The 26,382-nt window shown below is 40.4% G+C and overlaps 1 protein-coding gene across 6 annotated transcripts in view; it reads right to left on the reverse strand.

The window, feature by feature from the left end:
- The window catches only part of LOC135210863 (uncharacterized), a 114,727-nt gene that overhangs the window by 82,555 nt on the left and 5,790 nt on the right, over window positions 1-26,382 (reverse strand). For all 6 annotated transcript variants that reach the window (XM_064243767.1, XM_064243766.1, XM_064243765.1 and 3 more), the window contains exons 2-4: window positions 9,669-9,773; window positions 5,239-5,476; window positions 3,917-4,041 (exon numbers count right to left, since the gene is read on the reverse strand). In XM_064243767.1, the coding sequence (XP_064099837.1) occupies window positions 3,917-4,041; window positions 5,239-5,476; window positions 9,669-9,773 (468 nt within the window). The remainder of the gene's footprint in view (window positions 1-3,916; window positions 4,042-5,238; window positions 5,477-9,668; window positions 9,774-26,382) is intronic.

The raw sequence follows: 26,382 nt of genomic DNA on the forward strand, positions 1-26,382 counted from the left end.
GCCGACACGAGGGGGTGAACACTCTTGTAAAAACTTGAGGAGACGTTGTCAATCCGAAGCACAGGACCTTGAACTCGAAAGCTTTCCCTGCAAGACTGAAGCGGAGAAATTTCCTTGAAGACTGATGGACTGGTATCTGAAAGTATGCGTCCTTTAGATCGACTGTCAGCATAAAGTCTCCGATTCTGACTGCTTGTAGAACCGTTTTCGGAGTTTCCATCTTGAAACTGGTTTTCCTTATAAACAGATTCAGCGTTGACAGGTCTATTACTGTCCTCCACTCCCGTTGGATTTGGGTACCAGGAAAATCCTGCTGTAGAAGCCTTTTTGTCGGACTGCATACTTGTTGCACAGCTCCTTTTTCCATCATCTTCTTCACTTCATCCTGCAGAATAGTGGCCTTCTGAGATCTGTGGGCATAAGTGACGTGGGGTAATGGTTGATCTGTCAGGGGCGGGGTTACCTCGAACGGAATCAAATACCCGATCCTGAGAACATCCACCACCCACTGCTCTGCCCCTAGTTCCTGCCACACACCTTCCAGTGATTTGCCAGGCAACCCCCCACTGGTGTGGCCGAGTGATGGAGGCGCCCATCCTATCTTCTTGAGCCTCTCCCCCTTCCCCTATTGCCCCTTCCTCTGTTGTTTCTATTGTGAAAGGGCCGATGAGTTATCCTCTTTGGGGAAGAGGGTCTTGTGACTCTATTAGGGATGCTATGTCTCACTGGTTTCTTTCGAGACATCTGCTGTTGTCTGCCCTCCAAAGGAATAGTTTGACTGTTAGAGGTTTTCCTAACTGCCTGTTTGCACCAACCTATCGTTAGTGTCCATCCTTCTTCTATCTATCGCTTCTTCCAGTATGACCTCTGGCAACAGTAGTTGCGATTCCAAGATATCCCCATTCCTCATTGCTAACAGGGAATCCAAATCCACATTGCGGCTTAGTCTAGCCAATGCTGCATCTCTCCTCATTAGCAGGATATTTGCCCAAACATTGGCACTTACGTTTGTCAGGTACGCAATCGCCTTGGACCCTGACTGTAGTAATCTAATGAACAATGGTTCATCTACTACTTTCCTTGTTGCTTCCGAGGATGCAATTTTCGCCACTGCTGTTGACCAAAGGTCTAACCAGGACGCAGACCTGAAAGACAGAAGAAGCGTTGCTTCTAACGTGGCAGCCTCTTGGTACGTCATCGAAGGGCACTCCATTTTAACCTGATCCAAGGTTAATCCAGGCCTTAACCTTACAACATTAGGGTTCATTTGTCTAGACAGCAAAGGGACCTTCGGTGTCGTATAATATTTCCTTTGCTTTATCATTGGAGGGGGAATAAATTTAAATGATCTATTAGATCTTAAGGAATTATCCCTCCCTGCAATCTTTGCGTTTACGTGTTGCAAGACCGATTCCGCATGACTCGAGCAAGGCAATTCATACGACACCTTGGTATCCCTCTTTGTTTAGTCCAAACGCCATGTCAATTCCAGAGGAAGCATACTGGCCGGTGTTTCTGTCTTCTCCGAAAGGCTATTGAATTGACGAATCAAATCAATAACCTCTGCATACGAGGCCAGAAACTCTTGGTTTTCTCCTTCCTCCGGCTCTAGTGTACCACTCTCCGTCACGAGAGATGTTGTCTCGCCTCTATCTTCTGACAGACGGCCCGGAATTCCACGGCCGCCTGCCCCTACGGCCGCGCGGCCCCTCTTTGATCTTTGCTGGCCGCTGTTGGCTCGATCCCAGATAGTCAGCAGGGGAACGAGAACGTCTCACTCTTTCTCTGCTCACGGATCTAGAGCGAGAATCTCGTCTAGATCTCCAAGATGAAGGCTCCCTTAAGACATAGGTAAGTTTCGGTCTTTATTAGCATTGGCATCGTTTTAGAGCGTCGGCGAGCCAGGCCTCGGCCTTCTATCCAGACGGACACTGCCTTCCACGAACGTATCCGCCGAGGTTGCCAACTCTCTATTTTTTGTACTTTTAATAGGAGCCTTATCGTCCTTCGTACGTATTTTGAACGGCCTTACGGGCGAAACTGGGATCTGCATTCCATCCTCTGCTGCACCTTTCGCCGCCAACGTCGATTTTACCAGAGTATCGCAGTTTTTGCGATCCGAACTGGCAACTCCGCCTCGGCCGCTAGCTCGCCGGCCGTCACCTCTCTCGCTTGTTCGGACTCTTGCGAACGGCTTCGTCTGGCAACCTTGTGCTTAATAGCCAACGATTTTTTCCGACCTTCTTGCTGACTTGGAAATGACAGTCTTCGTCCGAAGGAGAGGAAGAATTGATTCTTCTCCTCTTGGCCCGAGGATCCGCTAGGAACTCCCGAATCCTCCTCCAACGCTTGACTGGCGCTCGCCGTGACGTTATCGGACTTAGCGATGACGCCGAAACTAGAGGAAGAAGACGAAGAAGGCGAATCACACTTTTTCTTTTTGTCTCTCTTATTCATTCTCTCCTCTATATCCTGTAACTTCTGCATTACAGTTTGCATTGACGGATCAGAAGGCGTATTAGCGTCTGGGTGCAGCGAAAAGGCCGAGAATCGGTCTGTGACGTCATCACGCCTGCCATCTCAGAAGTGTTGACGTATGTTGTGACGTCATCGCTCGCGTAGGGAGAGACTGAGAGGTTTCTGCTGGTAACCGCACGTTTGCTGCCAAATTACCTCCCACGTTCTGCATCGCTGTAAATACTGAGTGGGATGGAGAAGCAGCGGCATTAATTCCCATAAATTGCAAGCCCGGGGGATGAGGAACATTCAGCGCTGCCGGCCCCTGCTGGAACCGTGACGTCATATAATGCGCAAGCAGACCATCCAAGGTTGGTACGCCTGGTAGGCCTAGCGCTGACCACGTACCATCTAACCTATGCGCTTGCGTAGCAGGAGCCTGGAACAAAGATGGCGGATCTCCCCCTCTACTTGCTGGGAACAAAGGAAGAGTGCAAATTATTCATAAAATTACCCAAGGCCCCTCCTGACGTTTCCGATACAGAACCGCTAGGAGAAACCGAAGGGGTATGAGACAATTCAAAGCAGGTGGAGAAACATATGGAGCAGCCTGGTTTATTACCGATACAAAAGAAGCCGGTAAGGTTTGGTCATCCAAAGATGGCGTCACCCCCTTTCTTTTGTATTGGCTTTTCCCATAGAACTTCTTCCACTGTTCCACCGACCAACCGCGACAAACAGAACACGGATTAGTAACCGTACATACGTTTTCCCTGCACCTACTACACGTTGGATGAGGATCCGTCGACACCGAGGTTTAGGAACCTAGAACAAGGGAAGCCACTGACTCCTGGGCATTTCCTTTGTCTCCTCTTCGAAGCGGTAGACGATCCCGATGTTGAGGCAAAATTCTCCATCATACCACGTATACACTCTTACCACACACTGATCACACTTGGAGAAAGAAAAGGATGAAAAATAAAAATGAAATGGATAAAGAACGGGCAAACTGAAAAACCGGCTTTAAATGAGATAGACAGTAACACGTCTTATCTTAAAGGCGGTAGGAAAATAACTGATGGGTCACAGGTAGCCGTGGGCATTCTGGGTGGGATACATGCCCCGTGAACCTGGTATAGATGCCATTAGTCCCTGGATCTCACAAGTGTAATTTTAATTCTACCGGTTTCCAGCTTGGCGCTAGTAAATCCTAATGTTAAGACCGAAGGTTTGTTTCGTGTATGAACAAATATATTACGTACAGCCATATTAATTTCTGTAATATCCAAATTACCCTTAATTAAAAGTTATACTGGTAATACACAACTCTTTGGATTCAATACTTGTTTATACAACATGGTTTACCTCATCATAAACTCCAAAAATCATTTTACTCTGTAAATTATTATAATTTGGTAGTATTATGCAATGTATGATAAAACTTAAAAACTTGCAGTACCTGTAAAGAGCCACCTTCCCGTTGGCTTGTGCTGGCACGAGCAACATCTCTTGATCGACGTAACTTCCGCTTCCTTGGCGGTTGTGTTTCAAATGAGCCTCGGGAGAGATTACCACAGGAACCACCTGCAGAGAAATTCAACTTTTAAATTACATTTGACAAAATAAAATTAATAAGAAACAAAACCAAAACACTTAAGCACTCTTTCCCCATAGTCTAACCATCTGTACAAATTTTTAAAAATGTAATTAACCTCAACAACAATAATAATAAAAAAATATTTGGTTCCGCTGGTATGTGATTATTTTTCGTCTTAAGTTGAAAGTTCTTACTTGACTGATCAATGTTACAATGTATCTGTCGAGGTGTTAAATTTACAGTCATCTTTAAAAGTGAGTGTCACTCCTAAATTCTGAAATGTTCGGCCTTAGTGTACTACCTGGTCGAGAGTGAACTATCACCAGAAAGACACATCTCCAATCCCTCAATGGAATGCCTGAGAATTGAACTTGCTGCCACTGAGGCACTATTAGTTTACATTATTGTAATGGACACATACTATGCACAAGCATGCATAATAAAAAAATATATGCATTTCAACATAATACCGTACTGTATTAAAATGTCTAAACAATACGTGCTGTTTACTAATTTGTATGTTAAACCCAACCAAATGCAATCAGTTGGTTTTTGTTTTGAAACTTTCATTCTGCAGATATATCTCTGAAAATGTAAAAGTAAATTAATGTTTTAAACTGCATGATAATAACAAATACTGGTTAGGATAGGTTATTCATAAATTTATATATATAGGATTGCTGTTCACTAAGCTAAGTGAGTTGGTTTCAGGCTATTTCAAGGCCTCAAAAGTACCGTGGTGTATAAGTTTTATTTATGCCAAGAGCTAAAAAGTACCGCAGTGTACAAGTTTTATGCCAATCTTCATTACTTACTGGGAGAGGCAGATCCCCACATTTGAAGGTACTATGGAAAATCTTCCCATTTCCTATTTTTATAGAAACTACTACCTAGTATTTTAGATTACTATACCAGAAAAACAATAGGATTTTGTTACTATTTTTGTTTTGATATCAATACTTAAAACCCAAAGAATATATAGAAACATACAGTTTTAAATTAACACTTGCATAAATATAATTATCAAATACATATTACAAAACTGAAAGAGCAAAATCAAAATATGGTACACAGCCAATGATAATAAAAGCAGATATCAGCAGCACACTAGATTAAAGCTTTGGTTCCAGAAAACTACTTTCAAGACTTAACTAAACACAATCTCCTTTTTGTCACAAACTTACCCTCTCGGCTGCGTGATGCAACACCTTGATTGTGCCCTTCTTTAGGTTTAGGTTCACCACTATCATGTAATGAACCTAAAGAACCGCCAGTGCTGGCTCTAGCAGCAGCAGATTGGTCACTGGTGGTAGACTGGTCCCTACGTCCAATAAGCTTTTTGTTTCGCTGACGAAGAGCTAACTCGCCGTCATCACTGGAAGATTCCTCCCTAAGGGCATCTTGCTCCTTACGAATTAATAACTAGAATACAAACATGAAATATTCCCTTTAACAATAAGGATTGACGAAACATCCATAAATGAGCCCCCTATCTTATAATGGAATAAATAAAACCAGTTTTCTCATTTGCATAAAACCCTTGTTAGTATTCAGCCCGAAATCCTTTAATACTAAATACACTGTATCCTCTGAATAACTTAAAACACATCAGGAATTATAATTACAAGTGCAATTAGCACGCCCAGGATTCGACCCTGGCCATCTGATACGGTCATGAATATTCTACTGTTGTAAGCGATCAAGTTCATATCAACTCTGCAGTACAGATTATACTGTCAAGTTCAGGTTCTGTACTGCTTACCTGGTATCAACCCATTTCTACATATATATATGTTATCTGATTGAGAAGTGTGTAGGACTTAGCTAACACTACAGTTTTTCAGTGAATATTCCGAGTGGCTTATTATAAACTGAATTCAGAATTTTCAACATTGCATTCCAAGGCTAAATTGTATATCTGAATCCATAGTATAGATTAGCCATAACAATAATTGTGTATGTTATGGTTGGTCTGTCAAATCCCCATTTTGTGAGAATTTCTCTTTACAAAATTTAATGGATTTTCATATTCGGCTTTTATATAGGGTATAAAGGCTTTTCAGTCTAAGTATGCCAAATATTTAGCCAAAGAACTATGAAATTGGACTTTTGGGCTATGTGGCAAACTTATATTAATCTCTTATTTAAAGTCAACTTTTCATTCTTTTTGAAAGAATTTAATTTTTTCAAACTAAACTTTTCAGAAAACAATGCCAGTGATCTTCCTTAATGAGAACTGAAAAATTATGTTTTCATAAAACATTCATGTGGTCTTTTCTAATAAAATCCTGGTGATGAAGCCCTGTTTATTTTGTTAAACTCTTCGATCAAATTTCCAGTGCTTTTTAAAACCCTCTTACGCCGAAGCCCTAAAAATCAAAACCTCTCCTGTATGCCGGCGCCGGTTTGGAGTGAGCGCGGAAACGGAAAAAAATAATTTTTTTCAAAAATCACAGCGCGCTTAGTTTTGAAGATTAAGAGTTCATTTTTGGCTCATTTTTTTTTCATTGCTTGAAGTTTAGTATGCAATCATCAGAAATGAAAAAATAATAAATCATTATCGTATGTAAATAATGCGATATATGGTAGCGAAAAAAATAAATTCATAGATAATTGTATTCAAATCACGCTGTGCAAAAAAAACGGTCAAAGCTAACGAGTTACTTTTTTTTCTTTGTATTGTACACTAAATTGCAATCATTTTGATATATAATACATAGTAAAACAATAAAAGCAACACCGGAAAAATATTATCACAAAATGATGTACGAATTCGTAACGAGCGGACGTAAAAAAATGATATTTTCAAAAATTCACCGTAATTCTAAATAATGTTCTAGAGACTTCCAATTTGTTTCAAAATTAAGACAAATGATTGAATATTACGATACTGTAAGAGTTTAGATTAGAATTGCAGATTTCGACCATTTCGGACGAGTTAAATTTGACCGAATGTCGAAATTTTAATATATATATTTTTTCATATGCACATATTTCGAAGATGGAAAAAGCTACAACCTTCAATTTATTTTTTATTGTATTCTTCATGAATTTGCGCACATTTTCATATATGAAACTCTATAAAAAGGCTAATATGAAAAGGAGCAAATATTAGGATAATGCCATGTACGTATTTCGGAGACTTGCGGCCGCGAATGGGCGCGCTGAGTGAAGGTAAATATATTTTTCAAAAATTCACCATAAAATCACAATATTGTTGTTTTAGAGACTTCAAATTTGTTTCAAATGAAGAAAAATGACGGAATATTACTAAGCCGTAAGAGTTTTAGCTTACAATTGCGTTTTTCAACTATTTCGGTAGAGTCAAATTTGACCGAACGTGGTTTTTTTTTCTATTTATCGTGATTTATATGCAAATATTTCGAAAAAAGAGAAAAGCTACAACCTTCAATCATTTTTAGTTGTATTCTACATGAAATTGCGCATTTTTTCATATATAAAACTTTATGTAACAGCTAATTTTAAATGGTGCAAACATTTCGACAATCGCACAAAAAAATTCTGATTTTTCGGAAGAGTTACCGCGGCGAACGTAATTTTTTTTTTTCATAAATTCACCATAAATCGAAATATTGTGCTAGAGACTTCCAAGTCGTTGCAAAATGAAGGTAAATGATTGAACATTACTAGAATATAAGAGTTTTAGCTTACAAGATCGTTTTTCGACCATTTCGGTAGAGTCAAAGCTGACCGAAAGTTGAAATTTTGCACTTAAAGTTATTTATATGAAAATATTTCAAAACTGATAAAAGCTACAACCATGGGTTGTTTTTGTTGTATTGTGCATGAAATTTCGCACATTTCCATATATAAAACTTTATGTAAAGGCAAATTTAAAAGGGTGCAAACATTAGACAATCGCACGAAAAAATTTATCGGAAGAGTTATCGCACGAACGTAAGGAAAAAGTTTTTTTCATAAATTCACCATAAATCGAAATATTGTGCTAGAGACGTCCAATTTGTTGCAAAATGAAGGCAAATGATTGAATATTACTATAATATAAGAATTTTAGCTTACAATTGCGTTTCTCGACCATTTCTGTAGAGTCAAAGTTGACCGAAGGTTGAAATTTTTGCACTTATCGTTATTTATATGAAAATATTTCAAAATTGATAAAAGCTACAATCATGAGTATTTTTTAGTTGTATTGTGCATGAAATTGCGCACATTTTCATATATAATACTTCATGTAAAGGATAATTTAAAATGGTGCAATAATTATGTCAAAGTGACGAAATAATTTCCGAGATGTGTCACTGATACTTTTTAGTGCGATAAGAAGAAATTCGCGCTTGCGCGCCTGCGTAGCGATTGTAAACAAAACAACGCCTTGATCCGTGAACTCCCAGCATCCCCCAAGGCGCGTGATACAAAAGTTTTCGGCTGGTAGGCCTATAAGTATTTTTCCACGAATTTTAAAAAAAACTTTTTTGAGCCGACGTATGATACGTCCAATCGGCATACGGGAGACATTTTGACTCGACGTTTAATACGTCCAATCGGCGTAAGAGGGTTAAATGAAACCATGACGGTACTACTTGTATCCCGACTTCTTGGTCTCTAATCAGATACTTAGCTGATAAAAGTAACAAAGACTCTTCAGAAACTTTTCCCTGTTATTTTGAACCTTTTTCTTCCTATTGGCCTATATTGACAGAATGCACCACTATACATATGCAACTTACAGAAAAATACAAGTGTGCCATCAACTTCAATGGAAGTTCAAAACCTTCATATTACCTTAACTCTAGGCCTGGTAAATGCATTTTATCATCAAAAAGGAAAATTTGAGTGACAATGTATAATAAAATTAATAGCAAAGACTATTTGTTGTATAACAATGTAAGATCTAGTTAAAATAAGAGAGCTTAATACAAAATTGCCAAACCCAACAGTACACCACATACATACATACTACATACATACATACATACATACATACATACATACATACATACATACATACATACATACATACAACATATATATATAATATATCTATATATATATATATATATATATATATATATATAACTCATATGTTTGTTCATTATATGAAAACCTTCAAACTGGATGGGAGGGTGAGAATGTGGGATTCTTGGCCCCCGCCCCACCCGTAAGCAGAAGTCTGTTTCCTGGCCAAGCATATTTTAGGATTTTTCATACAGAGCAGTAAATAAAAGCCTGTAATGTTTAAATGTTTGAGATGACCAAATTCCATGCCTAATGAATGTGAACATCCTGTATTGCCTTTATATAAAAGTTTGGGAGTAAATAATAATTATATAATTTATAAATGACTAATCTTTTAAACCATTCAAGATCAAAGTTTACGGACTTCCACTAATTAACATCAGAGACTTTATTGTAATCTTGGCTACAGAATAAAATTTGGAGTGCTTAACACAGAAAAAATTGTACTATAACTATTAGAATATTGTAGAAATAAAAAAAAAGTCAAATGGAAAGTTGTTATAACTGTCAAATGTATCATTTAGTACAGAGTTGGTTATAACTGCCAAATGTATCATTTAGTACAAATGTTATAACTGCAATTGTATCATTTAGTACAATGTTAAAATGAACTTACCAATGCATAAGGTGATATGCTTGCCTTGTTTCTACCGACATTTGTTACTTCTTCCAGCAAATTCCTTAAATCCTCCTCATCATACTTGGCTACTTCATCATAAGCCTGAAAAAAAGGAGAAATTTTTTTTAAAAAAATAAAGTGGTCTCCCACCTAAGGGTTGCTATGCAAAGTAATTGCTGAATTCTTAAGTACAAAATATTTACCTACTAATTGGGTTAAAAGTTTACATAAAATATAATAGGGTGTGTGTGATCTGACACTAATAAGGAAATTCTTTTATTTGAATTATACCTACCACACTGATTTTAAGGTCAATCAATAGACTTGTTCATATATAACGTGGTTGGTCACATTTTCTACAATAAACCTGTAATCTTGTTTTTACTTCCTTAGCATCCATGTCATACGGTAACTAACAATTTCATATGGTTTTCATTAATTCCCAGTTGGGTGTTATTGTCTATGTATGGGCAAACTGTTAAGGTTGGAAAAGTAGCATTAATGTTCAAAAATTCGAAATCTACAAGCCAAAATGACACAGAGCAGCAGAGACATAATTGGACATCAAAACCACTTTGGGGTAATATGTAGTTTTCCTTTTGAGAGAGAGAATGAAAGAGCTCACAAATATGCTGCTTGTGAGAAACAACAAAAGGGCAAAAATAAAAATTTGAAGCCTCATCAATTAAGCAAAACAGTAAATTGACAGAAATGAAGAAAGAGCTTAAAAAAAAAATTCATAAAAGTGTGTGCACTGAAAATAGTTATATCTAATTCCCAAGCAATCAATATTTTATCACGTCAATAAACACACTAGGCTAAAAGTATAGTCTAACCCAAAAAACAACTAATTAACTTTCAGCCTGTTTACTTCAATGTACACAGGCTTCCAACATACAAAGCATGAATGCAAAAACTATCTTGCTTGTAAAACTGCAATGTGTAAAACATACGCAGGCAAGTACTTAACTACATTTAGCTCCCCAGAATGTTTCTTATGGATTAAAAGCACTAGAATGACTAATTGTAACCTATACAAGGGATTAACATTTTCACTAGGCCAAAGACAAATAGCCACTGCACAAACTGCTGTTACAGACTTCCGGATGTAAACAGCATTCAAAAACAACATTACACAGCAGGTGCTAGTTCCTGGTCACATACCATATGTTAGTATAAACACCTGCAATTCATAATTCAAAAGTTACCTTGACCACTTCAATTTCAACATTCATTCACAGCAGCTCTCAAACCTTAAGAGGTGATATTGAAGTGTGTTTTAGCATGTCAACTCTTTGCATGCTGTATCTACCTTGGGTAACTGGTGGCGTCAAGGACTACTTTTATTCTGCTTCAGAATAGCAGTCTCTCCTGTTAAACTGCTAGGCTAGAATATTTGCTGGAAGTTTTCAAGTTGAAATAGCCTTGTTAAGGATAATGTTCCACTAGTATTCCTGTTAAGGCTTCCTTGGTCTTAAACGATGCCAGGGTCACACCACCAATCAGTGGAAAACTCCAAAGCAGAGATAGCACAGCAAGGAGCTGACAATACTAAAATGACACTTCAGTAACATCACCCAATAGTCTTGCAGCTTACTTGGATTGGATGTACGTAACAAGTGACCAAGTAGACTTTTAATCTGGAAATACAGGTATTCTATACACTAACATACATGAATAGGATCTGGCACCTGCAATACACAACCAGTGAGCAACAGTATAGTGCACAACCAAAGTTTCTAAAATTGAGTTATCTTACCCAGTTCTCTATATTGTAGAGCCACTTTTCTTTTACTTGGACAATCAATGTAATTATTCATTTATTTTTGTTTTTGATATATAAGCTTTAATAATGTACAATGTTCTATTTCGTGACAAGAGAGTAGATATAATGTATGATTTTAGTCTGATAACAAGGACTGACTAATAGACAACATTATGGGTTTAGACAGAGGAGTGGAATGAATGACTGAATCAAGAGTAGCAGTAGTAGTGTGTTGGTGGTTATGTTAGTGCTATAAAAGATACATTATTTTGACATAAAAAATTCTATGAAAGCAAAGTATCACGAGTATGTAGACAGAACAGTGATTGGTTTGGTGCAAAATGTGTCTGAGATTAAGGTGTGCTTAATATCCACGGATGTTGATGTGAGGCCAGAGAAAAGGTAACAGACATTGGTGCCGAGTTGTGATTAGGGACTCTCTTTGTGAATGGAGTGTGGGAGCTGGTATTTGCCATTACCAATGATAAAAAGTACTGACTGGGGATAATGAACAGCATAAACTCATTCAACATTAAATGTTTGCAAGAAAAGTCACGAGTAATTATGAGGGCTGAATAAATGTTGGCTAGAAGTCAAGAAAAGTAATAAGGGTTGATAGAAAACTGTGTTAACATGGATGGTGGAAGAACAGCAGTGGTTAACTGGAGACTTTATACAGGGAATATACAGTACGCTGAGAAAGGAGGAGCGTCAGAATGAATGGACGAAGCAGGAAAGTAACAGGTCTAAGCAGGGATTGCTAAGCCAAACTTCTTTAATGGAATCGAGATGAAGATATTAACTGCAAATTAAAGAAAATACGAAGCTGCTGAGATAATTGTGTGAACAGTTTACACCATAAGAAATGAAAGGTGAGAAATGAGAATAATTAGAGAGAAGCAAAAAGGATAGAAAAGGCAAAAGTATGTTTGTGAGTGTTATGATATTTTGTCAAGTGAAAAGCAATGGAGGATGGTCTGCAGGAATAGAGTGCACATATTTTGAACGTTGTTATCATCGACAAAGATTTTCATTAGCTTTTCCCTTTCTGTGATACAGTTAATGCAAGGGATGGAGGTGAAAGGAACAATTTGATGAGCCTTCTACTATTGATGTATACAGCAGTTCATGTGGTGAAAGAGGTTTACTCATGTTTCAGCATTCTAGTAAAAATTTGGCAGAAATTAGTCTGCCTAAAGTTGGAAAAAATATCTATCTAGCTGCAGGGGTGCTTGCACTCCACTACCTTGATTCAACCACACACAAATGATGTTTTTATAATAAAACAGTTTTAATTATACTTACCCAGTAATTACATAGCTATAGTTTCTGTTATTCGCAGCAGTATAGATTCAAAATTAGCGGTAGCGACACCGATAAGTGTGTAGGTGACACAGTCTCACCCCCCTAGTGAGAAGGTTAGGAACAACACAGCCAATTAGCTCATTCCGTTTATGCCTATGTCCATCAGCGGGGAGGAGGGAGGGCTCTGATAATGTAATTACTGGGAAAATATAAATAAAACTTTGTTTTATTATAAAAACATTTTTAATTATGCAACTTACCCAGTAATTACATAGCTGACTCCCACATTGACAGGAGGTGGGATTAATGGACATACTCTACTCTAAAACGTTAAGTCAAGTAATGAATTAGAAATAGATAAGTTGCTAGCATTGAAACAATGCTTGTTGTTCCTTGCTAGTTAAGAGAGCTTGCAGTATAGACTGCCTCTGGTTGGTGCTCAACTTGACCTGTAGTGGCGCAGAATTAGCCGAGGGTCGCCTCTACTTAAGGGGGAGCCTTGTAGCAAGGATGATGCCAATTGCTCACAGGGACTACAATTTGCCCTTGCCCTGGGCACAGTACCACAACAAAAATCAACCAGATTATGATGTCACCTACACTCAAGTAAAACCCACAACCCCCGTCCACTGCGTCGGGTGTTCTGGGTACATTGTACCCTCTTGGCTCCCTAAACTTCGATCCTTCACTACCAGGTGAAGGTTCGGACAATAGGAGGGAATCCTATGCTTTCTTCCTCAATACCATGCCAGTAATTAAAATTTTCAGGGTACTGCCTAAATTAGCAATTTTCCAAAAATTTCTCTTATGCCATGAGAAATGATGAATGATCACACTACCAGTAGGTCGAATGCAAAGTGGATGTATGATATATAGCTCTTAAAAGCTAATTAGGTAAAGGTTGTACTTAAATGTCATTAGCTTTGCTAACAAGATATAAATGCTTCTCTCAAATCTAAGTCTCTGAAGAAAAAGAACATTAGCGTAAATGGCAAGATGTCCTAATCCGAGGACAAGACGCATGTCCTTGCCATAACATCTAGGGTTAAATCTGGTCTGGGCTTCTGGTTCTAGGAAACACCAGACCATCTAGCCAGAATTCCACTCTTCTCCCTGCAATAAAGCACTTCCGACTCTGATAGAACAGGGTTTGCACTTGACTGTAGTTGCCGTCCAGAGTTCCTATCAGAAGGAGCTAGTTCTGCTAAAATACAACACAGTGGGAACATTTTGCTTCTTGCAGCTTAATTAAACCTCCAAGACGCTGAATTTCCCTTGTATGAACTTGTTAGGATTCTGGTGTGGTTCCTGTCTGTCCATAGCAGAAGTGTTCTTGCTGCTTCCCAGAGAGAAAAAAATGCGTTCCTCCCTGTTTCTTGATGTAAGGGAGGGCTGTCCGAGCAGACAGTTACTACTTTATTGCGGACCAGGTCCGCAATTTTCCAATAGCACCCGGTGGATAGCCGTCAATTCTTTCAATTGAAGTGCCACTGTCTCATGGAATGTCCCCAATACTGTCTCCCCAACCTGGATTGGACGTATCTAAATATAATACCAGGCTGGGGCTCAGAGGAAGAAGGGACTTCCCTTCTAATAGCCTGTCATCTGATCTCCACCAAGACAGGTCCTTCTTTACTTCAGATGTTGCCTAGAACACAAATGAGTCTGGAAATTTTTCCCTTTCCAGTTATCTTTAGGAAGAGCTGGAGATTCCTCATGTGAAACTGCCAGACGACACGAACTGTTGTATGGAGGCTAGGGTGCCCAGCAGGCTCCTCCATTCCTTTGCTGAGCTATCTTGAAGGGCTAGCAAATGGTCCACCTACTGAAGGCACAACTCCACTCTTTGTGGGGATGGAAAAGCCCAAAAGCATCTGAGTCTATCCTCATCCCCAAAAAGACAAAATCCAAACGGGAGACTAACTGTAACTCAAGTTTATCAGAAGTCCCAACTCCTGCCAATGACGGAATTTTCTGCACATCCTCTGTGAACTTCTATGAATGTGACCGAAGAAGCCAATATTCCAGGTAAAGAGAGATTTTTTATCCCAACACTTGTGTGGCTGTTGAAAACCCGAAACACGGAGCTGTAAATTGGCACTCTCTCTGAAGACGAAACTAAGAAACTTCTTTGAGCCTCGATGAATTGGGATATGGAACTATGCATCGTCCATATCGATGGACACCATCCAGTCCCCTTGATAAAGAAACAAAAAACTGTCTGATTCTTTCCATTATGAATTTTTGTCTTTGGACACTAACATTCAAAGTGCTCACCTCTAACAAGGGCCTCAAGCCCCCTGAGGCCTTGGGGGACTTACTAATAATCAGTTATAAAATCCGGGAGTTAGTAGGCTACTAATAACTCTAAGGCATGGCCTTCTTCTGCAAGTGCCGAAACTTCTCTTGACTGGGCAATAAATGTCTGAATTCTTAATTTCCAGAGTAGGCTAAAGCTATTGGAAAGCTGAATAGGGGTGGAACGCTCTCGAAAAGAATGTTGTAGCCTTCTCTCAACATTATACGATCCAAGGTTCTGCTCCTCTTGCTTCCCAGTTCATTCAAATTGGCGGAACCTTTCCCCCTGCAGGTGCCCGGAGGACTGCCTCTTCACTTATTAGCAGGGATTTGGAGGAGGATTTCCTAATGGTTCGAGGGTTGATACGTCCTCTTCCCCCGATCTAGGGAATGACCTAGAACTTTCCTTGCCACGAAAGAGCCGAGCGCATGTGGAAGGAGAAGGGTGTGAGCTAGTAGTGGTAACACGAGAATACTTGGTTGAGTGAGAGAGAGAGAAAGTCCGGGTTCACTTCATCTGGAGGTCAGAAGCTACCTGAAACACTGCATCCTCAGGAAAAATGTGTTTACTATCCAGAGGAGGGTAAAGAGGGGTAGACCTCAGTGTCTGATACACTATTTAGTGGTGAAAGAACATGATTTCTCTCGTCTTCTTTAGAATGCCCAACATAAAAGACAATTCCATGGGACTGTCTCATTAAAGGTCCGTAAAAATCCTCATCTAGCACTGAACATTCCTTGATCTTGCGGCCCAAAGCTCCAACAGTCCAATCAAGGAAGCCCACTACTACAACCACACTGAAGATAATTTTAATTACATCGCCTAATTCCTGTCAAAAGATATGACAGTGGGAAATTCAAGTTAACGTATCCCTGTTACCTCTTTCAGAAAGCCAAAGGTTAGCTTCCTTCATTTGTTGTGGTGGTCTTTTATTTTTTTTTATTTCTATTCTCTTTTCGTTATGTTGCGTGGCGTACTTAAGAGTTCTTATTCTTCTTCTTCTGGTTCACTTCGTTGTTACGGTAATGTTTGAAAGGTTATCTGTTATATGGGCTAACCTTCATTTATCACTTGTTACGGTTGAGTTTCTTTTCTCATAGGAACATGTAATGTATTTATTTAGTTTTGGCTATGTCTCTCAGGAGTTTGATTTCGTTGTTTTGACATGGGAAACGTCCCGGGACTCTGGGCAAGTTAAACACCACTTAATGATTTTTACTTATAATTAGAATAAGGTAATAAGTTCACAATTACACAGTTTACACACTACTACACTACACTGGAACAGAGTGAGAAGGAACACAGCCTTCCCGTATAAGGTCTGGTTCTGAACTTAGTTTCTCTATAACTTCAAATGAAGTTTCGACCTAACTACTTCAATTAGCTCCTCCTCAATTGTCCTTTAGGACACATCCTACTTCTTTATGAATGGCTATCCTTACTTCCGGTGCCACCTCTAGATTCGTCTGCTATTCGTGCAATCTTATGCTGCATACATCTACTCCCTTTTCTACCTTAACTTCTGGTAGATCCTTCATCACTCTACTTTCACTATATATATTCTACCAGTGGTTTTCCTAACTAAGTTTTCCCTAGCTATTTCTAGACAGACTCTTGTTGTTTCCTAACACATTGCCTAAAAAACTAGATAAGCAACTTGGACGAATCTACTTGATTATCTCTAAAAAATTAGGACACTGGCAATGTTGGAGCTACTGGCAAGACAAAGTCAGAGAAATTCACTAGAAAATATCGAAGAGGCGAATTGTAAGTCGTAGGAGGAGTTTCCTTATCTGTCTTCTTCCTCTTCTTCTGCCAAAAAAACAAGGGACAAGGCTGTTTGTGGCTAGATAGAAGGAGCAGTATGCTTCATGAAGCCTTGAAGAGAACAAATCTGAAGAATTCGCTACAAGTAGTAAAGTAGTGAATTGTAGGATGTCCGAGACAACTCCTTATCCTCTTCTTCGGCCGATGAAAATGGAGACAAGTTTGCTTAAGATTGAACAGGAGTTACAAAAGACTTCCTAAAACCAAAAATACCAAATTTGTAACTAATTTGTATTTTTCATAACTAACAAACCTGAGGTCTTAACATTAGGATTTACTAGCGCCAAGCTGGAAACCGGTAGAATTAAAATTACACTTGTGAGATCCAGGGACTAATGGCATCTATACCAGGTCACGGGGCATGTATACCCAGAATGCCCACGGCTACCTGTGACCCACCAGTTATATTTCTAACCCAGTTTAGACTGCTAGAGGGGTGGTTCGAGGTGGGCCTTTAACTGTTAAGACCTCAGGTTTGTTAGTTATGAAAAATACAAATTAGTTACAAATTTGGTATTTGTTCATACACGAAACAAACCTTCGGTCTTAACATTAGGATAGACTTACTATTGGAGGGAGGTAAGTCTCTACAACTGACTGGGAGTTTGCCACCTTATCCATTTCCGAATATATAGGGAAATTCTAAGAGAATGGACAATGAACCTAGGGCCAAAGATATAAGCGGATCTATTGGTTTTCTCCCACTGGGTGTAGATACCATTCTACTGTTTACTCTTGTCCCTTGCAACTGGATCCACCTTCACCCCTCTTTTCCCTATTATCCAGAAGGGTGTGTTGCTACTGAAAAGTATATCATCAGCTAAGATAGCTTCACAGTATGGCTGACCATCTCACCTGCATCTAGTCCGTTCCAGCACATGACGGTACTCTCCTTCATATTGCCCGTAGTTAAAGGAGTAGGAATTAAGTAGTAAAGAAAAAAGACCAGTCATCCCATTCATTCTACTTTCATACCTTCATCTTAGACTAGACGCAAACTGACCCGCCAGGGGCACTGGATGAACTATATCACTTGTTGGGCCGCCACCACTGGACCCAAGGAAAAGGTGTCCAAGGATCTATGGGCAACATCTTTCAAAAAAAATGAGGTGAAAGTTGTTTGGCGTTTCCACACACCAGCTTTCAGAATTTTATCCACAGACATGTTCTTCTTAAATGCCAGGGAAGCACTCACACCCCTGATGTCATGAGCTCTAGCTCCCACCTGGCTATCTGACCCTCTGTCTTCTGCCGTATAAGCATCTCTGATCGTCTCCCTTAGCCAAAACGATATTGTATTCTTGGACGCTTCCTTCTTGTTCCGTCCTGTACTTACGAACAACCTCTGGCACCCCGGCCTGAGGTGCCTTGTTCTCTTTAAGTACTCCCTTAGTGCCCTGACGGGGCACAGGAGCATCTCAGCTTTGTCGTCTACAAAGTCTGCCAAGGAAGGTATGGTAAAGGAGTCGAATCTGCCGTCTACTATCGTTGGATTTTGGGTCTTGGCCACGAATTCTGGGACAAACTCACATACCATTGATCTCCAACCTCTCGAGTGCTTTATGAGATATGAGAGGCCATGATGCTCCCCCACCCTTTTGGTTGAAGCCAGGGCCAATAAGAAGACTGTCTTCAGGGTCAGGCTCCTATCCGTGGACTGCCTTCGTGGTTCGTAGGGGGGTTTTGTCAGACTACTCAGTACCTTGGTCAGATCCCAATCTGGGGCTTTTAGCTCCTTTGGTGGGCATGACTGTTCAAAGCTCCTCATCAGCATGGCCAACTCCCATGAAGACGATATGTCCACTCCTTTCATTCGTAAGACTGAGGCTAGAGCCGCCCTGTACCCCTTCACTGCAGATACAGACATATGTTTTTCTGTTCTGAGATATATCAGAAAGTCTGCTAACTGCTGAATAGTGGTGCCGAGTGGAGACACGTTCCCTCTACGACACCAATCACAGTATGCTGACCACTTTCCTTGGTATACTGTCGCAGATGATTTTCTGATATTACCTGCCATCTGAGTTGCTGCTTTCTGCGAAAACCCTCGCTCTCGGAGGAGATACTTGACAGTCTCCACCCGTGAAGCGATAGGGACTTCACCGACTGGTGGTACCTCTCCACGTGAGGCTGACACAGAAGGTTGCTCCATGGAGGCAACTCTCTTGGCACATCTACTAGGAGTTCCAGGTCTGGAAACCACTCTGCTTTCGGCCATAACGGGGCTACCAGGGTCATCTTGAGGTTCTGAGACCCGCATTACCCTGTTCAGAACCTGTGGATTAGACAAAATGTAGGAAATCCTACAGCGTCCAGATTGTCCCAGGGGTGTTGTAGCGCATCTTCTGCTACTGCCTCTGCGTCCAGGACTACTGAACAATACACTTCCAACTTTTTGTTGTACCTGGTTGCGAATAGGTCTATGATCGGTCCTTCCCACAACATGAGCATCCTGTCCACTACCTGTTGGTGTAGGGACCACTCCGTTCCCAGAATCTGATCCCTGCGGCTCAACTTGTCGGCCACTATGTTTCTTTTTCCTGGAATATACCTGGCCTTGATGTCTACCAGGTTCTCTATAGCCCACTGGTGAAGTTGAACTGTCATCACATGTAACTGCCGAGAAACTAGGCCTCCTTGCTTGTTTATATAAGCTACTACTGTGGTGTTGTCTGACATCAATACCACTGAGTGTCCCTTTACTCTCTCCCTGAATTCTTGTAGAGGCCAGAAAAGCTGCTTTTCTTTTTTCTTTTTGGCCAACTCCAGCACGTTTATATGGAGTTCTCTGTCCTTGCAACTCCATTTTGCTGACACCATCAACTCCTCCATATGGGCTCCCCAGCCTTCTAGTGACGCATCCGAGAACAGCAAGAGGTCTGGGGAGGATTGTTGCAGGGGGACACCCACTGTCAGATTGTCGTCGTTCACCCACCACAGCAAGTCTTTCCTCACTTCTGCCGACAAGGGAATTTGCTCGTACGGGTGATCTACTGTTGGTGACCAAAACTCCTTCATCCTCCATTGTAGGGACTGAAGGTGTAGCCTTCCTTGTGGTACTAGCTTCTCCAGGGAGGTTAGGATTCCCAGCACCACCTGCCACTGTCTTGCTGGCTGTGTCTGCTTTCCCAGAAAGGCATTCACCACTTGTTTGCATTTCTCTACTCTTTGGTCTGTCGGGAATACTTTGGCTTGTGTTGTGTCTATCACCATTCTCAGATATTCCAAACGTTGACTTGGATCCAACTGCGACTTCTGCTGATTCACCACAATACCTAGGCTGTGGACAAAGCTGGCAGGAGGGGGCAGCCCTGTTCCTGAGTAATTTCTCCCTGGACTTTGCTATCACCAGCCAATCGTCCAGATATCTTATTAGCCTGATCCCCTGAGCATGCGCCCACGCCGACACGAGTGTGAACACTCTTGTAAAAACTTGAGGAGACGTTGTCAATCCGAAGCACAGGACCTTGAATTCGAAAGCTTTCCCTGCAAGACTGAAGCGGAGAAACTTCCTTGAAGACTGATGGACTGGTATCTGAAAGTATGCGTCCTTTAGATCGACTGTCAGCATAAAGTCTCCGATTCTGACTGCTTGTAGAACCGTTTTCGGAGTTTCCATCTTGAAACTGGTTTTCCTTATAAACAGATTCAGCGTTGACAGGTCTATTACTGTCCTCCACTCCCCGTTGGCTTTGGGTACCAGGAAAATCCTGCTGTAGAAGCCTTTTGTCGGACTGCATACTTGTTGCACAGCTCCTTTTTCCATCATCTTCTTCACTTCGTCCTGCAGAATAGTGGCCTTCTGAGATTTGTGGGCATAAGTGACGTGGGGTAATGGTTGATCTGTCAGGGGCGGGGTTACCTCGAACGGAATCAAATACCCGATCCTGAGAACATCCACCACCCACTGCTCTGCCCCTAGTTCCTGCCACACCTTCCAGTGATTTGCCAGGCAACCCCCCACTGGTGTGGCTGAGTGATGGGAGGCGCCCATCCTATCTTCTTGAGCCTCTCCCTCTTCCCCTATTGCCCCTTCCTCTGTTGTTTCTATTGTGAAAGGGCCGATGAGTTATCCTCTTTGGGGAAGAGGGTCTTGTGACTCTATTAGGGATGCTATGTCTCACTGTCTTCTTTCGAGACATCTGCTGTTGTCTTCCCTCCAAAGGAGTAGTTTGACTGTTAGACGTTTTCCTAACTGCCTGTTGCACCAACCTATCGTTAGTGTCCATCCTTCTTCTATCTATCGCCTCTTCCAGTATGACCTCTGGCAACAGCAGTTGCGATTCCAAGATATCCCCATTCCTCATTGCTAACAGGGAATCCAAATCCACATTGCGGCTTAGTCTAGCCAATGCTGCATCTCTCCTCATTAGCAGGATATTTGCCCAAACATTGGCACTTACGTTTGTCAGGTACGCAATCGCCTTGGAACCTGACTGTCGTAATCTAATGAACAATGGTTCATCCACTACTTTCCTTGTTGCCTCCGAGGATGCAATTTTCGCCACTGCTGTTGACCAAAGGTCTAACCAAGAAGCAGCCTGAAAGACAGAAGAAGCTGTTGCTTCTAACGTAGCAGCCTCTTGGTACGTCATCGAAGGGCACTCCATTTTAACCTGATCCAAGGTTAATCCAGGCCTTAACCTTACAACATTAGGGTTCATTTGTCTAGACAGCAAAGGGACCTTCGGTGTCGTATAATATTTCCTTTGCTTTATCATTGGAGGGGGAATAAATTTAAATGATCTATTAGATCTTAAGGAATTATCCCTCCCTGCAATCTTTGCGTTTACGTGTTGCAAGACCGATTCCGCATGACTCAAACAAGGCAATTCATACGACACCTTGGAATCCCTCTTTAGTCCAAATGCCATGTCAATTCCAGGAGGAAGCATACTGGCCGGTGTTTCTGTCTTCTCCGAAAGGCTATTGAATTGACGAATCAAATCAATAACCTCTGCATACGAGGCGAAGGATCTGAGACATCGGGCACCAATGGACACTCATGGATGCTCAGGAGCTAATGGACGCTTGGGAGCCAATGGATGCTCGGGCGCTAATGGAGGCTTGGGAGCCATTGAATGTTTTGGCGCCAGCAGTGGTACTTGAGACCAGTGAGCGCTCTTGAAGAAGAGGTAAAACATGCACCAGTAAGCACTACTGCAACAATGAGCGCTCAACCGCTTATTGAAGCAGAGGTGCCAATGGGTGGTCTTCCACTCTTGCCCCAATGGGAGGCTTGAATTACTTTAGATACAGAAGGCAGGACAGAGTCCCTTCCTGCTCAAGAAGGACGCACAGTCACCAAGAGATGCTCAATTGCTGTACACTTTTTAAGAGCTAGACTAACACGAAGGAACTATCTGAAATAGAGAGCATAGGAGGAAAGAGGTCTGGCACCAACAGACAACCAGAACTTTCCCTGCATGCAACCTTATCTGATGGACGGCCAAAGGACAACTTCCTCGAATCTAGGAAAAGGGTATCCTTTCACTACTCTGATCCTTTAAACCATTGTCATTGTGTGAAAAGCATTCTGGACTGTCCCAGAACCTGCAAGAGGCTGCAAGAGGAATGTTGGTCCTCTTGTAACACACTGGTGGTCTTAGGAGGGACAGAAGGCAACATATTACGAGTCCTCCTTTACAGGGGACGAGACTGCAATAAAGCGCCACTGGCTCAACCCACTTGCAGAAAGACAAAACACTTCCTTATAGATGCCTTTTCAATGGCACTATGTCATGACCTGGGATTTAACAACAGGACCGCCTGAGGGGGCGACTGTCCGTGGGCAAATCCCACTGACCTCCCTTGGGCTACCAGTATGCCTCCTCCCAGGTGCTGGGGAGTTTGACAGTTTGACAGGGACCTTTGTCTAGGGGAATCAGGGGACAAACAGCACCTCCTCCACTGCACAACACTTCACTATCACAGGGTTATCATGGCTAATCTCAACACCACTGGCAATGGTATGGGAAGGAGGCGAGGGAGACAAGCAAGGGAGCATGTGGTAAAAATTAAATGTTTACAATAAAAATGACATTCATAAAATAATCATTTTTCAATAATACCTATCCATCAACTACACAGCTATAAGTGGAACTTATAGCTGTGCAACCACTAGACAAGTTATATCATTTAAAATTAAAGAGCTATTAGCAGGAGAAAAAAAAAACTGGGATTGAGTGTTATCTGACTAGGTGTCCATGTATCACAAGAAAACTACTCGAACACCTATGTAGCTACAATACACGCGACTAGGCGTCCACTACTGGGCTCAGTAAACTATGAGATAAATGCATGACATAATCTTACATCAAACATATGGCTAAAGATAAGATCAGCCCGAATATTTTGGCCCAGTTAAGCTAAAAGCTTTGAAGGCAAGCGTACTCTTTCGTCATTCTAGCTACTTAACAGTTTGATTTGATTCAAGCTAAGGCCGCATGCTAAATCAACATTACTTTGTTCTCTTAATGGTTTTAAGTACAGCCCTCTATGGGGATGTTCTCTCAGTAGTGGGCTCTTGTACATTTTCAAGTCGTTTCCAATAATACTATTACATCAACAGTAAAAATATCAATAAAAATAATTTTATTCTTGCTTTTAATAGGATTCCAATAGACCGCCCTCCGAAAATCCATAATAACTAATTCTCTCCTGCTACATTAAACTTTTACACTAAGGTTGAAAAGATTGATAAGCGTTTAAATATATTGCAAATTCATTCAGTAGCGGACATGCTAACAAGCTAAAGTGGTGAAAACACCTTAAAACAATAGTGATTGATCCTGCCAACAAGTTTTTGCAGAGATAAAATTCAACACCAACATCGTTCTGATAACGAATGCAATGTTTACATTATTATGCTACTCTATCCGGAAGATAGCTAATGCAGGGTTTCCACTATTACGCAACTTCCTTATTAGTTAAGTGACATCTCACTTTGTTGCGTCACTCATTGAGAAAATGATTTAATCAAAAGATCGCTACTGAAACGTGTTATCGAACAATAATCAAAAGATCGCTACTGAAACGTGTTATCGAACAATATCGGATTGCTAACAAGCGTAAACATTAGTCCACTACAACCAATGTTTACATATTATAGTTCGACATTCGTCAAATAGTAGTTGACTAACTGCAAGTCGCTGTAAATGTGAACTAAAGCTGTACTACCTCAGTGAAATGCAATAACCACAAGGAAAAAACTAATCCTAAAGCTTTCGGTTGACGTTATTCCACTCTCGGTTTGTATACCAAAATCTGGCAAATGACCGGCGAGAATTGAATAACTGCTGCCAACACCAGATGTTTACACCAGGAGTCGCAGAAACGTAATGAGCTAATTGGCTGTGTTGTTCCTAACCTTCTCGCTCTGGGGGGGGGGGAATGATTGTGTCACCTACACACTTATCGGTGATGCTACCGCGAATTTTGAATCTACGTATACTGCTGCGAATAACAGAAACTATAGCTATGTAATTACTGGGAAGTTGCATAAATAAAATCAGGGTTTAATTACAAAACTTGATCCATCAAGTGCTACCCAATTTCAAAACAAACCATTAATATTTCAGCGACCAAACAATAGTTACATTTTTAAATAATGGAAACTGTTACCAGTGTACATAATTGGAGATACGAAGGTGTAAAAAATAATGGCCACTCCAACTGGGAATAGTTATTACAAATGAAACAAGGTTTATGCCCAGGTTGGAAAACAGACAATAGGTCTAAAAATGACTCCGTAAAATAAGAGGGGGATTTGTGCAGTCATAGTAATCTATATCAAAGTAGCAGAGACAAATATGTACCAGTTGGCAGGGACAAGCATAAAAGAAATTGTACTGAAGCAGTGAAATTCATACCTTGCAAAACTTGAAGTGCATACCTCATACCTTGCAAAACTTCAAGTGGATACCAAGAGAAGTTCAATTTCAACATTCACATGAGCTATTCATATATGCTACATCACAACATGAAACTGATTTCAAACACCATGAAATGTTCTTGCAAATACAAATTCATACATTTGCAACATTCATGTTCAATTAAGTTATGAGAGTACGGTAGTTATGAGAGTACAGTACTGTAATTGAAAACAGGAGCATCACTGAACATTTATCACTTTTTTTTTTTTTTTTTGCATTGAACAAACCTTTTTATTACAGCGTCAACAAACAAACTAAATTTTGAGTCTTAAAAATTCACACAAATAATGCCTACAAGTTCCTTTTACAACTAAGGCCATGAGAAAAAGGGGCCTGGTTTCTGTGGTTACTAAATGGTAAGGCTCTAAGGGCTACCAAGACAAAAGTCAGACAACTAAATGAAGCAGATATTCATCTTCCATTTTCAAACTGCATAAATGTTGATTTACTTGGGAATGCAACAGAGTAAAGTGATTGCAATAAATACATTACAAAATTAATATATTTCCACAAAATGTTTAAATCAGTTTACTATCCAATTGCTTAAGGCTCGTAAACAAGAGCAAAATTTATGTAACATAGCCAGTAAACTCAATTGGACCCACCATCCTCCCCAACCTCTGCTTTCTCTCCAAGTCAGGTTCAAAAGCTAACAAAAACTAGCCCTCTCCATATTGGTAAATTTGCTACCTACACTGTCATCTCACAGCTCTGACCTTGCATTATCAATCAATACTTATTTCTACTAAACTGAGTAATTAACAACCAAGTAGTCATTATGAAATGTAAGTGAAAACTGTTCTGTTATTTTTACCTTATTATAAGAATAACTTCATACAAATTGAAGGCATCAAAAACTGCAGTTAAACAAATAAGAAAGCAACCCATTAAACAAGAACTGCCTTTCATACCAGAGAAAGCAATTCAGATCTGGTCTTTCTAAAAACACTAACCAAGTAGAGCAACCTTTAAAAGGCGAGAGATCCTAAAAACTTTATGTAAATATATATGTATAATAATTATATAAAAGAGGAGAGAGAGAAGAGAGAGGAGGAGGAGGAGAGAGAGGAGAGGAAGATAGAGAGAGGAAGAGAGAGAGAGAGAGAGAGAGAGAGAGAGAGAGAGAGAGAGAGAGAGAGAGAGAGAGATTAATTTTGCAAAATATCACACGCTACACCAGCCACCCAACATAACCTGGACTTACAGCATTTCTTACACCACAGTCAAACCACTTGAAAATTCACCACAAAATAAACAACTAAAAACCAGTATAGCACTAGTATATACTCCAGATACCAATCTTTCACAATTATTCTCAAGTCCCAAACTCACACATGCATCCATGAAAAGAGGGACACTTGACTGACTAATCTTATCTTACAAACACAAAAGGAGGAGGTTTTTAAGAGATTGTTGACTAAAGCTGGAAATTGCTTTGTTTGTTCTATCTTGAATTTGAACACAATACAGTACTAGATCATAACCACCTCTCTGATAAGGTCACCAAGAACAGAAACAGAACAGGCAGTACAAAACAAAACCTACAAAAGAATGATAGGTACTACTGGTATAACCTAAATT

This window comes from Macrobrachium nipponense, chromosome 4 (genome assembly GCF_015104395.2).
Source record: "Macrobrachium nipponense isolate FS-2020 chromosome 4, ASM1510439v2, whole genome shotgun sequence".
Lineage (NCBI taxonomy): Eukaryota > Metazoa > Arthropoda > Malacostraca > Decapoda > Palaemonidae > Macrobrachium > Macrobrachium nipponense.